General features: G+C 39.5%; 1 protein-coding gene across 1 annotated transcript in view; it reads right to left on the reverse strand.

Annotated features, from left to right (window-relative positions):
• Window positions 1-16,429, reverse strand: part of COL8A2 (collagen type VIII alpha 2 chain) — a 218,350-nt gene that overhangs the window by 15,251 nt on the left and 186,670 nt on the right. Inside the window, exon 3 of the mRNA XM_082246680.1 lies at window positions 11,377-11,551. Coding sequence (XP_082102806.1) covers window positions 11,377-11,539 — 163 coding nt within the window. The 5' untranslated portion in view covers window positions 11,540-11,551. The remainder of the gene's footprint in view (window positions 1-11,376; window positions 11,552-16,429) is intronic.

The raw sequence follows: 16,429 nt of genomic DNA on the forward strand, positions 1-16,429 counted from the left end.
TTTATGATGATAAATGAATCCATGCTAAATGACATTTTTCTTTTTCTGACAAATTTAATCCTTTGAAAAAGGGAGGCACTAATGCTACTATACTATATATAGATTGCAAGCACTAGGATGGAGGCCTAGTCTTCAAAGAATGCCAAGACTGCATATTCTGCTGTACATCTAAATTAGCCATAAAACTAAATGTGAGAGCTCTGCGTACTTTAAATCCCCATAAAAGGAAAGCGACTTTTCTCCGCTCTAAATTCCCATTTATTTTCCAAATAAACACCACTGCACACATCCACATATGTGATGAATTTGAATTTAATTGCTAAATATAATTTGATTTTGAATGGGCTGCTGTTTCACATTCCCATACGGTTCTTTTGAAAGACGCAGACATACAGTCATACTTCACCCTGGAAGCATTTGGACAAGCAGCTCACGATGGGAATGTAACATAATATAAACGTGGTCATTTGAGTAATTCACAATGTTGTTTTTCTCATTTTTTAGATTCCACTCCCTTACATTATTTGCAGATTAGGGGCATTTACCAGATACCAGAAAAAAGGGGAAATTCCATTTTTTTGAGAAAAGAAAAAAATAAATGAAAGCAGTTCTTTTAAATATTCATATTTTTTAAATTACAATTGTTTATTGTAGTAGGCACTTTTTTTGAGTTTAAATAGCAAGCATTGTACTTAGGAGAGTTTCAGAAATTGTGTGTACATGTATGTATGTGAAAAGGGAGATACACTAATTCTCCACTAAGCTTAGTAAATACTGGAAAGGAAGTAGTCTCTTCTCTGCCAGGTGGGTGGTCTCTATTTCTTAAGTGGATCAGTCGCAATATTTGCATATAGCTTGACACACCAATACGCTACATCTGCATTGCTGGGTTGTGAAAATAGACCAGTGTTTCTCAACTCCGGTCCTCAGGGCACACTAACAGGCCAAGGTTTGCAAGAAAACTGAAATACATCACGTGTGATATAATTTGCTGCTCAGTGATTGCAGTATTCTAGTCTGCATCTACCCAAGATAATACTTAAAATCTGGCCTGTTAGTGTGCCCTGAGAACCGGAGTTGAGAAACACTGAAATAGACAATATACAGTGAAGTATCTTTTGTCCATTTTCAGCATCCCTTTACGTGCAGAAGTTCTATTCTTTATATTCCCTTTCAGGAAACCGGATGTTTATATTCCCTTTGCTTCTCTTCACAAGCTAGCAGTTTAGTAAATTAGGCCCTTTGCTTCAGGAACACAGTTCATTGTATCATAACAAAGATGCCTTTTGCTTTCGATCACTCCAATATAGGAGATTCCCAGTTCTAGAAAATGCTACATAAATTCAAAAAAACATTGGAAACCCTATGAGTTCACAGAATTCGGCCATGTGGGCCAGTGAGTACCCCAGTCCCTGTCAGGAGCCTTGTACCCCGGAGGATCAGGGCAAGGGTCCTTCCTCTTCGGAGGAGGACCATGTGTACACCCTGTGCACTTTTTCCTGTTCTCACTTTTGTGTGCACACTTTTCTTTTTACACCAGGTGTTAAGTTTTTGAGTGTGTTTCACTACACCACAGGACTTAAAAAAATATATATATATATTTCACAGATTAGAAAACCTAAATGATACTGGTTTAAATTTAATAAATTACACATTAAATGAAAAAAAGGGAGATACAACACAGACATCTAAAATCTGTCTCTAGGGGACCTCTATTTTGTCAGTTGTTTAACTTCCTGTCATTACCGTTGGATGTTACAACACATGACCTTACAGGAAAAGAGAGTAAAATCCACGCTCCGTACAAATAAGGAAAAATAGGATCCACTTAGCAAACCATAAAACCAGTTGATAAATTATGAATAGAAAATAAGCAGTGCTCCAATTAGTGCAGTAAATAAACATACCAGCAATAAATATCATTCAATTGTGCAGATTAAAATGAAAAAGTTTTCCTGCGCAAAATGAAACTCAATAGTAATAATGCAACACAAAAACGAAGTCCATAAATGCAAAAAAGTCCATAGGTACAAACAATGCAATAAAGGAAAAAATCCATGCAAAGCGAAAGTACAGGGATCCGTCACCAGCAGCCCCCTCACACTTAGGCTTCTTACCAGATATCCAGGACCATAAATTATAATGGTCAAACAAGCAGCAGCAAGTTTATCCAGGAGGGTGGCTGTCAGGTAGATCACAAATTGTATGAGGGAGACTTTTGGCTACAACATGTATCAATTGATCCAGGGGTTTCATTTAATAAATTTTCACAGATCCAGCTTCTTAAGGAGAACAAGGAGAGGGAAATTCAAACTTTAGTTCCGGGTATTCAAGTACTCCTTACTTTCATTGTACAGCAAGTTTCTTACCATGAAGGGGGTAGATCCAGCTCAACTCTTAATGATAACCCAGGTGTAAGATCAGCCCCTGGTGTTTCACTGTTAGCCACTGGCCACTAACTTGTTGGCCATTCACCCTCAAAGTTTTAATTACCTTTGTTTTTAATTTGACATTAATTTATTTTGACAAATATATACATATGTTTTTTCTTTATCATACTTTTATTTTCATGCTTTTTCTTCTTCTTTTTTTTTTTTTTGTTAGGTCTCAAATTTGTTTGGTGGTTTTCTTCATTTTCTAGACAGCTTTTTGTTTTTTGGCCCTTGGCTTCTACTTATGTACAATTCCACTAGCAGACAAAAAAGGTTTGATTTTCTCATCATAACTATTGGCTCCTCAGCCTTTGAGTGCACACTGCCTATGTAAAGGTAGTCAAAATTTAGTTTTTATCTCTTTCATTCTCTTTTTTTCTGAATGTAAAGTGTAACGTAAAGATATTCAGCCCCTGTTGCGTCTCTGCCTTTGCATCCAAGGCCATTCCTGGTGCTGCACCTGTGATCAGTTATGACACCAGCTTGTTGGTGGCTTGACAGTTTGGTTGAGAGCACAATCAACTGTGACAGTCATCATTCACGGCATGTCTAGAATGTAACTGTTTTTTGGAAACCGTTAAATCAATGTGTTTAGTTCTGCTTTAGGAGTGCTTATATGTGTTTCTTTTATCCGTGCCAATAAAGACAATTTGTAAGTACAGCATGAATTCTTGGTCATTTTTAATGGCTGTTTTGTCTGATATATAACCACATGTAAAGAATGGCGCCATTTAAACACCTTCAATTTGTTCTGCTCTCGGTTCTTCTCTCAGACTGGGTGCCAGCCCCTCCAAGAGCACGTTTCACTCCATGAAACAACCACAATACCAAAATCAGGAAGCACACACCACATAGATCAAGCAAATCCACTGATAAGATAATAGAGGCTTCAGCTACAGTGCCCGTATCTTGACTCAAAGGTGAAAAACTGACCAGTTAGGTATAAGTCATTTGATTGTCACATCTGACAAGCCACTCTATTTTAAAAAGTATCTGAATATCTTTCAATCAGGAGTCTTAGACAACATTCCTCTTTTTTGTTCATTTTGATTTTTATCCATTAACCAGGATTCAGTTTTCCTTTACTGTAATTTCCTTTAAATAAACCTAATCTTTCTGGGATACAATTCTGTTCCCATTCCTTATGTTCTGAGGCTGCTACTGAAACCAGTTACCTTGGTTTTTCCTCTGATAAAGTTAAAGGGATTGCACACCCTTACATATACCCAGTGAAGTGACTAGCATCGGGTGATGCAACGTGATGAGACAAATCCTCCTACATAAGGTGTACCAGCCATTTTTCTCTATAGAAAGGGAGGGGGGTTTGAAATTTCACACTGCAGAACTCAGTGAGGAGAGCTTTGAGCCCTGACTGGAGGGACAAGACACATCCCCCTCCATAGGCTCTATGCTTGAGCTCTCATCCTCCCTCACTTTTTTATCTCTTGAAGTCGGAAAAGCTTTTAGAAGTCACTCATGCAGATAGCGGAGGAACGAGGCAGCAGATAATTCCATTAGTATATGGCCAGCTTAAGTCTGTTACCTTGATTAGAGGGCATTCTTTCTGGAAGGGGTCCCAGATGGAGGAATGTTGGGCATGATTTTCTTCAGATAAGCCACAGTGTCTGACTGGTGTTCAGACAAAATGTGTCTTTTTTGAAGATTCTAGAGCCACTCCTAGTGGGCATCCAGTGTCAAGGGACTCTACCTGCAACATACAGCATTTGCTACATTACAGTATGCATGTTGTTGAACATTATGATCTCTGGTTGATTTCCTCATTATGGATTTCAATTGACTAAGATCTGTTGCACTCACTTGGATTTGCACTCCCAGTCAGGACAACTATTAATTATATAGGGCTATTACAAAAGGCAACTGCAGTTTGCTTTGTACTTTGTTGCATGGAGTCATGAGCACAGATAAGTGTATTTTATCATAGGTCTGGCAATACTGGCAACATTCTGGCTTATTGTATGAATGTCCGGATATCATTTGTCAAATTCCTTCCACTTTGCCGAATCACAACTGGCCTTGGAACATTGCTTGCAGTCAGACACATTGTGGCTTATCTGAAGATTCAGTGATGAAGTGATTGAGCTGCTCCTAGTTGGGGTACAAACGGTTAAAAGCGCTTTAACATTACACTGTACACACTGAATATTATGGCCTCTAAATGATGAGCTTATTATTCAGCTGAAGGCCTATTACACTCCTTACCTCCTGTTTATGGGGACACAATCTATCAAAAAATGTTCTCAGCAGGTACACATACACAATTTCAAGGTGGGTCTTGTGACATCACAATGTCCTTAGACATTGAAGGATTGGTTTGGTGACTTTGTCCTCATGCCTGCTGGCATTTTATACATCCTTTAATAATGCTATAAAATGGATGGAGTAAAGAAATGTGAGCTACGAGGTGGAGAGCGGCACTTCCGGCTTGCGTTCCACTGAGCTTGTGTGACGTCAGGACGTGCGTTCCACCTAACGCGTTTCGTCATTGGCTAGACGTCTTTAGAGTCACTACTGTGTTCAATTTTTTACTTGCACTTATATTTTAATTGCACATGAATTTATTAATTTTTGCACTCTAAGGACATTTTTTGTGATTGATATTTTTCTATATTACCTGTCCTTATATATTTTGATATATATACAGTTTTATTTTACCGTATTTCATATTTATTGCAATTTTACCTCATCACTATTATACATTATTTATTATTCAATTTGTAATTCATCACGGGATTTGTATGTAATTTATCAGATTGTTTACCAATTCATTTTAAGCAAGCGCTATAGGTAATCACATATTTATTGATTACTCCATCCATTTTTGAGCACTCACACTTTACTATAGCAGCTGCGAATCACACTATTTTAATTTAATTTATTTAGGTCCTTACACACTCATAGGTCTCCTCACGTGGCATGGGAAATATACCTTGTATATTTTATCTTCCATTTAATAATGCTATACCCGCACTTGGGTCATATGAGTGTGTATGTTTTTATTTTAATAAAAAAAAAACATACATGTATTATATACTAGATTACAGTCCATAACATATTGTTACGTCTTCAAAAGTTTAGCTAAGAGTGGAGCAGTCGTCTTTTGGGTGGGTCCTTTGAATTTGACCTTCCTCGGTTTGAGGGTCAAAGAAGAAGGGGGCTACTTTGTGTGGTGATACCAGCAGGTGTTTACTATAATATATACAAACTATGTGTGTATATATACACTATATTGTCAAAAGTATTGGAAAGCCTGCTTTTACATGCACATGAACTTTAATTGTATCCCAGTCTTAGTCCGTAGGGTTCAATATTGAGTTGGCGCACCCTTTGCAGCTATAACAGCTTCAACTCTTATAGGAAGGCTGTCCACAAGGTTAAGGTTTAGGAGTGTGTCTATGAGAAAGTTTCACCATTCTTCCAGAAGTGCATTTGGGATTGATGTTTAACGAGAAGGTCTGGCTCGCAGTCTCTGCTCTAATTCATCCCAAAAGTGATCTGTCGGATTTCGGTTAAGACTCTGTGCAGGCCAGTCAAGTTCCTCCATCCCAAACTCGGTTATCCATGTCTTGTCCATTGTTCACACATAGTTGCTGATGCCTTAAGAGTTCCTTCACTGGAACTAAGGGGCCAAGTCCAACCCCACAACATAATCCCCCTCCACCAACGGGAGCCGATTCTCCTCCTAGCCTTTGCCCCCTGTCATTCTCTTAACAGGGCCTGGCATACAGTGGGAGTCAGACACGAGCTAGATGAGGTGGGGGCGGGGAGGGGATTTGGGCGGGAGCTGCCAAAGTTAACTTTTCCTATTAACAAGATGGTGATTGGTTTTCTCAGATTGCCTAACAGCTTGTTAATAGGAAAAGTTAACTTTGGAAGCTCCCGCTCCCCTGTCCAGTGCTGCGCTCCGCTATATGTCTCTATGCATCCTAAATCAGTGAAAGTGTCATTCATTGGTTTTAATTTTCTAAATGCTATATTTAATATAGCAATAAAGTACCGTACTTACTTAACAAGACAGTAATGATGTGTACAGTGCCTACAGTAGCCAATCATATTTTATCATTTTATTTATCACAGTCAGATCAATGAAATATGCTTTATGTTAATATTTCTAAAGTTGTTGTGGTTAAAATTTATTTTTGTAACTTAATTCCGCATAAAACATTTAATAGTGTCATTTCATGAGATAATAGGGGTTAGGTGGGGCAACTGGTGGCAAGTAACTCTTAGGGCCTGGTTACTAGTAGCTCAGGACTTTAATTTTGGAGCCCTATATGTACACCCCTCACATTTTTGTAAATGTTTTATTATATCTTTTCATGTGACAACACTGAAGAAATGACACTTTGCTACAATGTAAAGTAGTGAGTGTATAGCTTGTGTAACAGTGTAAATTTGCTGTCCCTTAAAAATAACTCAACACACAGCCATTAATGTCTAAACTGCTGGCAACAAAAGTGAGTACACCCCTAAATGAAAATGTTCCCTCCCTGGTGTCATGTGACTCATTAGTGTTACAAGGTCTCAGGTGTGAATGGGGAGCAGGTGTGTTAAATTTGGTATTATCACTCTCAATCTCTCATACTGGTCACTGGAAGTTCAACATGGCACCTCATGGCAAAGAACTCTCTGAGGAACTGAAAAAAAGAATTGTTGCTATACATAAAGATGGCCTAGGCTAGATGGCCTAGAAGATTGCAAAGATCCTGAAACTGAGCTGCAGCACTGTGGCCAAGACCATACAGCGGTTTACCAGGACAGGTTCCACTCAGAACAGGCCTCGCCATGGTCAACCAAAGAAGTTGAGTGCATGCGCTCAGCGTCAAATCCTGAGGTTGTCTTTGGAAAATAGACGTATGAGTGCTGTCAGCATTGCTTTATAAGTTGAAGGGGTAGAGGGTCAGCCTGTCAGTGCTCAGATCATACACCGCAAACTGCATCAAATTGGTCTGCATGGCTGTCATCCCAGAAGGAAGCCTCTTCTAACGATGATACACAAGAAAGCCCGCAAACAGTTTGCTGAAGACAAGCAGACTAAGGACATGCATTACTGGAACCATGTCCAGTGGTCTGATAAGACCAAGATAAACTTATTTGGTTCAGATGGTGTCAAGCGCGTGTGGTGACAACCAGGTGAGGAGTACAAAGACAAGTGTGTCTTGCCTACAGTCAAGCATGGTGGTGGGAGTGTCATGGTCTGGGACTGCATGAGTGCTGCTGGCACTGGGGAGCTACAGTTCATTGAGGGAATCATGAATGCCAACATGTACTGTGACATACTGAAGCAGAGCATGATCCCCTCCCTTCGGAGACTGGGCCGCAGGGCAGCATTCCAACATGATAATGACCCCAAATACACCTCCAAGAAGACCACTGCCTTGCTAAAGAAGCTGAGGGTAAATGTGATGGACTGGCCAAGCATGTCTCCAGACCTAAACCCTATTGAGCATCTGTGGATCATCCTCAAACGGAAGGAGGAGGAGCGCAAAGTCTCTAACATCCACCAGCTCTATGATGTCATCATGGAAAAGTGGAAGAGGACTCTTGTGAAGCTCTGGTGAACTCCATGCCCAAGAGGTTTAAGGTAGTGCTGGAAAATAATGTTGATCACACAAAATATTGACACTTTGGGCTCAATTTGGACATTTTCACTTAGGCGTGTACTCACTTATGTTGCCAGTGGTTTAGACATGAATGGCTGTGTGTTGAATTATTTTGAGGGGGCAGCAAATTTTTACTGTTATACAAGCTGCACACTCACTACTTTACATTGTAACAAAATGCCATTTTTTTTTAGTGTTGACAAAAGATGAGAAATAATAAAATATTTATAAAAATGTAAGGTGTGTACTCACTTTTGTGAGATACTGTATATATATATATATATATATATATATATATATATATATATATATATAGATAGATAGATAGATAGATAGATAGATAGATAGATAGATAGATAGATAGATAGATAGATAGATAGATAGATAGATAGATATATCTATCTATATATAAATATATAGATATATCTATATATTTACTGCATATACAGTGGGTACGGAAAGTATTCAGACCCCCTTAAATTTTTCACTCTTTGTTATATTGCAGCCATTTGCTAAAATCATTTAAGTTCATTCTTCTTCCTCATGAATGTACACATAGCACCCCATACTGACAGAAAAACACAGAATTGTTGACATTGTTGCAGATTTATTAAAAAAGAAAAACTGAAATATCACATGGTCCTAAGTATTCAGACCCTTTGCTCAGTATTTAGTAGAAGCCCCCTTTTGATCTAATACAGCCAGGAGTCTTTTTGGGAAAGATGCAACAAGTCTTTCACACCTGGATTTGGGGATCCTCTGCCATTCCTCCTTGCAGATCCTCTCCAGTTCTGTCAGGTTGGATGGTAAACGTTGGTGGACAGCCATTTTTAGGTCTCTCCAGAGATGCTCAATTGGGTTTAAGTCAGGGCTCTGGCTGGGCCATTCAAGAACAGTCACGGAGTTGTTGTGAAGCCACTCCTTCGTTATTTTAGCTGTGTGCTTAGGGTCATTGTCTTGTTGGAAGGTAAACCTTCGGCCCAGTCTGAGGTCCAGAGCACTCTGGATTAGGTTTTTGTCCAGGATATCCCTGTACTTGGCCGCATTCATCTTTCCCTCGATTGCAACCAGTCGTCCTGTCCCTGCAGCTGAAAAACACCCCCACAGCATGATGCTGCCACCACCATGCTTCACTGTTGGGACTGTATTGGACAGGTGATGAGCAGTGCCTGGTTTTCTCCACACATACCGCTTAGAATTTAAGGCCAAAAAGTTCTATTTTGGTCTCATCAGACCAGAGAATCTTATTTCTCACCATCTTGGAGTCCTTCAGGTGTTTTTTAGCAAACTCCATGCGGGCTTTCATGTGTCTTACACTGAGGAGAGGCTTCCGTCGGGCCACTCTGCCATAAAGCCCCGACTGGTGGAGGGCTGCAGTGATGGTTGACCTTCTACAACTTTCTCCCATCTCCTGACTGCATCTCTGGAGCTCAGCCACAGTGATCTTTGGCTTCTTCTTTACCTCTCTCACCAAGGCTCTTCTCCTCCGATAGCTCAGTTTGGCCGAACAGCCAGCTCTAGGAAGGGTTCTGGTCGTCCCAAACGTCTTCCATTTGAGGATTATGGAGGCCACTGTGCTCTTAGGAACCTTAAGTGCAGCAGAAATCTTTTTGTAACCTTGGCCAGATCTGTGCCTTGCCACAATTCTGTCTCTGAGCTCTTCAGGCAGTTCCTTTGACCTCATGATTCTCATTTGCTCTGACATGCATTGTGATCTGGAAGGTCTTATATAGACAGGTGTGTGGCTTTCCTAATCAAGTCCAATCAGTATAATCAAACACAGCTGGACTCAAATGAAGGTGTAGAACCATCTCAAGGATGATCAGAAGAAATGGAAAGCACCTGAGTTAAATATATGAGTGTCACAGCAAAGGGTCTGAATACTTAGGACCATGTGATATTTCAGTTTTTCTTTTTTAATAAATCTGCAACAATGTCAACAATTCTGTGTTTTTCTGTCAGTATGGGTGCTATGTGTACATTCATGAAGAAGAAGAATGAAGAAGAATGAACCTAAACCTGATTTTAGCAAATGGCTGCAATATAACAAAGAGTGAAAAATTTAAGGGGGTCTGAATACTTTCCGTACCCACTGTATATATATATATATATATGTATATATATATATATAATGTATTTACAGAAAAGAATGCAATTTAGACTGGAGTTAAGCTTTAAGCGTCTAGCAAACTTAATACTATCATGGTGATAACAGCAGCAAAAATACTACAGTGATGAAAATATCATGCGATAAAAAGATTTGGCACTCATTTGCAGTGGGCTAAGAATGAAAAAATCTAGACTTGCTGTATGGCCTCAATTCTGGGTAGGGGCATTTACTATTATTTAACGAATATTCTCTGTACTGAATACCTTACAGAGGAAAATAGTAATATAAAATAACATTTCAGCTTGACGTTTGTGTGTTATTTTCTAATATACTGTTTCATGTGGAGTTGGTGTAAAAATAGAGAATGAACACTAGCATTCAATAACCATTTGTAGCAGGAAGAATAGACACTCATACAGACACACATTATCAGGGTATTGTGCCAACATATCTGCACATATTCTGGGCACTGCACACATTTTTCAAAATAGATCATCATGTTTTTAGTTGATTTTGAAGTTGAATTACTGCATAAAAACTGAACCAAATGTAACTAGAAGCTACATCACAATCATCACATGCAAACATCTGGATGCCCTGCAGATGGCACCAGACTAAAGTACTGTGCAGCACTGAGTTGACATTTAGACTAATGTTTTGAACCAAACGCAGGCAAGCTCGTGACGTTAAAAGGTTTTTCTAGTGTTTTTAAAAATTGGCTGTATATTTTCTCAATGAAAAGTTGTGTTCAAAACTGCACTTGAACAATAAATGTTTGTATGTGAGTGCTTGTCACTTTAATGAATAATGCCCAATTGGTATTTGAGCTTCCAGGTAAAACTTCTGCACGCTTGCATGCTTGTATTGCTCTGATACAAGTGCTACACCAACTTGTTGACAAAATGCACTATGTGTAATTACTTGACAGAAGTAGATTTAAATAAAAGTAAAATTAAGCTTATGGAAAACAACAAAGCACATAAAGTCACCACAACCAATCAGAAATCAATTTTCATTTTTATTTATAAAACTGATGAAAGGTTGTTATAAGTTACTGCACCTTACCCTTCAATGCTGCTCTTATTTTCAGCTATTAGCCAATTATAGAGAAATCTTGCTACTTTTATTTAATTCTTGTCATACTAGAAATACAGGTATTACCCATCTACATTATTATTACTAAGATCAGCTTCTAACACCGAGTTAATCTTACCTAAATATTGTCCTTTCCCCTCTCTGAAGGGCGGACCCAAAGGCCCTTTAATCATTGGATTCATGTATTTCATTTGAGGGTATGCTCCTCCAGCTGGTCCACCTCCAGACACAGATCCCACAGCAGCCACCAAAAGGAATAAAGTGCTACGTCCCAGGGACATCTTGAAATAAATCTGCAAAAACAGATGGAGTAAAAAATTGAGATTAATATCTGCTTCAATGATGCCTCGACCTTTAGATTGCAATAAACTTCCTAGTACTGTATCTAGTAAAATTGCCTACCCTGGGTATCCACCCACTTGCAAGACCATGTGGTCAAGGTTTTCTACATTAAAATGTATGCATTAAAACATTTGCGGTTATGGATAAGGTGCGCTGGGCACAAGAGCTTGTCCATTGTTCAATGCTACTGGATGGTGGCATTGTAAAGGTTGCACGGATTTGGTCAGTGGCTATGTAAGGACTTTGAGGGGATAGACCTCTCGTTATTGGTAAATTGGGAGGTATGACACTGAAGTCCACTTATTTATTGGTAGGAAGCCCCATTTTACCACTTTAGGCTCACAGTAATTTAACTTTTTATCACTGGCATAATTTAACTTTAAAAGTGACACTAAATTGACTATTTTAGGCTTATTTAAGCCTGTATTCCTAACTCAGAAAAGTACCTTCTATTGCTTTTAGCCTCCTCCAAATTTCCATCATATGACGTCCACCCAGGATGGTAGTGCTCTCGCCCCAGCTATCGTTTTACAATCGGCTGGGTGAGAAGTGTTTAAGAAGTGAATTTGTATGGATTATTTTTGGAAAATAAGTAATTTACCCTTGTCACTTTAAGCTTTTTTCAATCTGTAAGAAATCCATATTAGTTCTAGATTAATTTATTTTAGTCTTTTTTCATGTGATTATTTATTTATTTTTTTATCATTAGTACAACCATATAACCCATATATTAAATGTCTATCTATAGATACAGTACTGTTCAAATGTTATAGGCAGGTGTGAAAAAAATGCTGTAAATTCAGAAAGCTTTCAGAAATAGAAGGTTTAATAGTTTAGTTTCATCAGTGTCACTTTTAATGAATTATTCAATTGTTAAGAGTAAAAAAAAGTAAATGAACAGAAGAGAAATCCAAGTCAAATCAATGAGTTGGAGATGTATCTATTTCTCTATTCTCTATTAACCCTTCACAGATATTTGGGCAGATGTTTATATGGCCTGGCCTTGATATAAACTCGCCCACTATATAGCTCCTAGTGACACCTCTGGGAGGCTTTTTTTCTCCATCATGTTTAGATGTCCCTGCCTTTGCATCTGCCATTCATGTTATGATTTAAATTTCCTGTGGTATGTATAATTTCTTTGTACATAATACTGCCTCTTGGTTGGTCTGGTGGTTTTAAATTTCTGAGTAAGATTTGGGTTCTTCGCTCAGCAGCCTGCGTCTTTAAGTATTGTACTTCTTGCTCTCCCATTTTTCATATCATGTATCTTATTATATTATGTGTTTTTACATTATAGATAAAATTTACTCCCAGACCTCCTGAGGAAGCAGTCATAATCGTGAAACATGTCGAGAAACATTGGCCACACGCATGCTCCTTCATGTTACTGATACTTTTAGCTTTTCACTGTACTTATGGGTATATGACTACCAACTATGTTAGGAACAGCATTACAGTCACCAGTGAGTAATGCAGTTATACGTATGTTTCTGTAATATCTATTCTATGAAATTGTTTTAAAATGATTGTAAAAAAACCTGATTGATTTTAAGATGTTACTAAATCCACAACAGTAAAATCAGTCTGTATGTAGCACGCTACAAGGTAGGTGCTAGGTAAAGTATAGTGGGCCTTGTCTGCTTAACAGTAGGACCATGATTTTCAGTCAGGTTGTCATGGTTCCCAGATGAGGCTGTTGTGACTGGGAAGTCTCCCCACTGTGCTCAATGAGAGGGCTCTCATTGGGCAGTGGAGGAAATCCAGCCAATGGCACACCCAGGCTTGTATCTACCCCAGAAAGGCAGATTCTGCCGCACAGAATTCTGGGAGTAGGTATAAGTTTGAGGGGAGCACATGACTCAGCGTCTTTGGTGGGAAGCAGAGTCCCAGGAGGGAGGGTACGGCTGTCTCTCCTCCTGTCAGAAGGATCGGGTGTCTCGGGTGGCTGCCTGAGAGTACAGAGAGAGCTGAGCTGAGCTGTAGAAAGGATCCGGTGTGCCGAGGACCAGTGGAGATAGAGGGGTTCAGTTCCAGGAAAGCATTGCAAGTTTGTGAGTAAAGTGAATTGCCCCTGAGGGTCTGCTTAGTGTAGAGGGGACCACTGTGGTAAAGGTTCCAGGGATCTAGGAGCCAGCTAGTATAAAGGGGGTGCCTAGTGAGAGGACCCTGAAGTGTCAGAGGGGGCGCCTAGTGACAGGACCCTGAAGAGTTAAATGTGCAGTGTACAGTGTTAAGGGTTGCAGCAGCACAAGCAGTTACAAGGATCTACCTCAGTCAGTGAAGGGCTGGAGGGAGCCATTTGCAGGACTTTTGAGCTAGACAGAGTGCCAAGAGTCAAGTGTTACTACAGTCCTGGATCTTCTGAGTTAACCAAGGAGTTAAAGTCGAAGTTTCAGCACAGTTCAGCAGAACAGTATTTTCAAACGCCAGGAAGCGTTGGTCGGCATTCAGCTGGCGTCAGGACAGCGCTAACAGACATTTTTCTACAAAGTGTCCCAGTTAAACATAGTTGAGCTAGAGTATCCCACTCATTCCCTTCTCCCATCCCCATTACAAAATATACAAAACAAATCAAAGAATTGTCATTGTCTCAGCTCTCACACTTGGGTTTTCAACTTGAATGTGCTGGAAGTGTTACCGCTAACAATGGCAGACCCATATCAGGCCCAATGCCTGGAAATTCTGCTACATGTATATGCAGTAAAGCATGATTGTTATACTCACTGTTGATCCTAAGAGGGTAATCCGCTACACTGTGTAAAAAGTCTGTTTCATGCCGTATTATCTGATCCTCCCCTTCTTTCACTGTCCCTAATCCATCTGCTAATAGCACAGAGCCATAGTAGGCACTCAGCACAAGCTCAGTTTGGTGTGTTTTGATAGAGAGTTTTTTTTTTTTTTTTTTGGGGGGGAGGGGGGAGTGCATGTGATTAGCACAGGGCCAATCAGCACTGTCAAAAAAGAGGGTCAGGGGTCATGCAGCCTCATAGGAAAATCAGAGGAGAATGAAAACTCCTCCTACAAGCTTTAAACAGTGCTCTGCCGGACACTGATAGAAATCACAAAGCTGCTATATACTACTGATTAGAAAAGGTATTTAGCAGTTTATGTTTACTAAAACAATGTCATTTCCATGTTCTGTGTACTGTGAGAAACCAGATATAGTAAATGCAGGGTCCTGGGTTTAGTAACACTTTAAAGATTATGGCCGTAGTGTGTCTAAAGTGGTAGCAGAAAAAATCCATTCCTCACATCTATTTTCTCTTTAGTTCAAATCAATATTGGTGTAACTTGCACCCAGTTTTTGAAAGAATTTGGCAGGTAGTTTGTCCCAAACATCTGTGGATTTAGGCTGCTGTAAATCCTTCTGTCTATTTTTGTAATCCCAGACAGACTTGATGATGTTGAGATCAGGGCTCTTTGGAGGCCAAACCATCACTTCCAGGACTTCTTGTTCTTCTTTAGACTGAAGATAGTTCTTAATGGCATTGGCTGTATGTTTGGGGTCATTTTCCTGCTGCAAAATACACTTGGGGTCAATCACACGCTTCCCTGATGGTATGGCATGATGGATAAGTATCTGCCTGCGTTTCTCAGGATCGAGGACAATATTGATCCTGACCAAATCTCTGACTTTATTTGCAGAAATGCAGCCCCAAACTTGCAAGGAACCTCCGCCATGCTTCTCTGTTGCCTGCAGACACTCATTATTGTACTGCCTCTTGCTATAGCCAAATATTTTCCATTTTGACTCATCAGTTCAGAGTACCTGCTGCCATTTTTCTGCACCCTAGTTCCTATGTTTATATGTCCTGGACCTTGACAGTGGATAGCCATGGCTAATGTAATCAATGAGATGGAACACCTCACAGTGGCCATACACAGAAAAGAAGAAACATTTTGCAAAACATAGTATTACTGGTATGATTTTTAGTACTCCTTGGATACAAAAAATACTTCCAGAGAAAAACTAGTTGACCTCCCCTAATTAGCAGATACCCTCCTGACTGTTGGAAGTTGGTTGTTTTTGGCCTTTGTGCCAATGCTTGATTCTCAAGCTCTCAGCTGCAAAACAAATTTGGAACTCCTCCCTCTCTTTTTTCCCCCTATTTTTTGTTAAAACATTCCCATTTTTCTGTTTGCCCCCCAACCCCCCCCCCCCCCCCCACTAGCTCCCATTGTAGCATCTATCCAACTTTTTGCTATCAAAATTAAAAACCTACACCATGTTTCAGAAATTTTTAAAGTGCAGAGGCTCTGGCACCTTACCTGGGTGTGTACTTTCTTGAAGTCCTATGTGTCTGGCTTGACACCATTTCTCAGTTGTTAGGCAAAGTGCGGTCACCCCAGGGGAGGCTACTGGCTTACAACAACTACACATTTGTGGCCCCAGGGCTTATGGTGCTGAATCTTTTCTTTTTGCGTATATGTGCACACTGATATTTGTTTCATATTATTCATTGTGTAAGAAGCTGTGCTGGATGGTGTAATAAAATACTTATAAATGAAAAAGTATCTAAGTGTAAGATTTAATGCTGGTTTGAAGCCAAAGGGTTTTCACACTAAATATTGATTGGATTAGATTTTTCTTCTGCTCGCTCACTTTGCATTTTGTAAATTGATAAAAATATGAAATATAAAATAAAATACAAATTTTTTAAAGAATTCAGCAGATGTATCTATATACTGTATACATTTCTGTTTACTTACATAGGCAAACTTAGAGACCAGTAATGACATTGCCAGGTAGAGCACTTATGAAATGGTTTCTTCCTGGGTTGCAGCACTTTGTTTTTTGTGTGTGCACTCAATATGATGAGTGGACT

This window comes from Pelophylax lessonae (assembly GCF_965119305.1).
Source record: "Pelophylax lessonae genome assembly, chromosome: 2".
Taxonomy (NCBI): domain Eukaryota; kingdom Metazoa; phylum Chordata; class Amphibia; order Anura; family Ranidae; genus Pelophylax; species Pelophylax lessonae.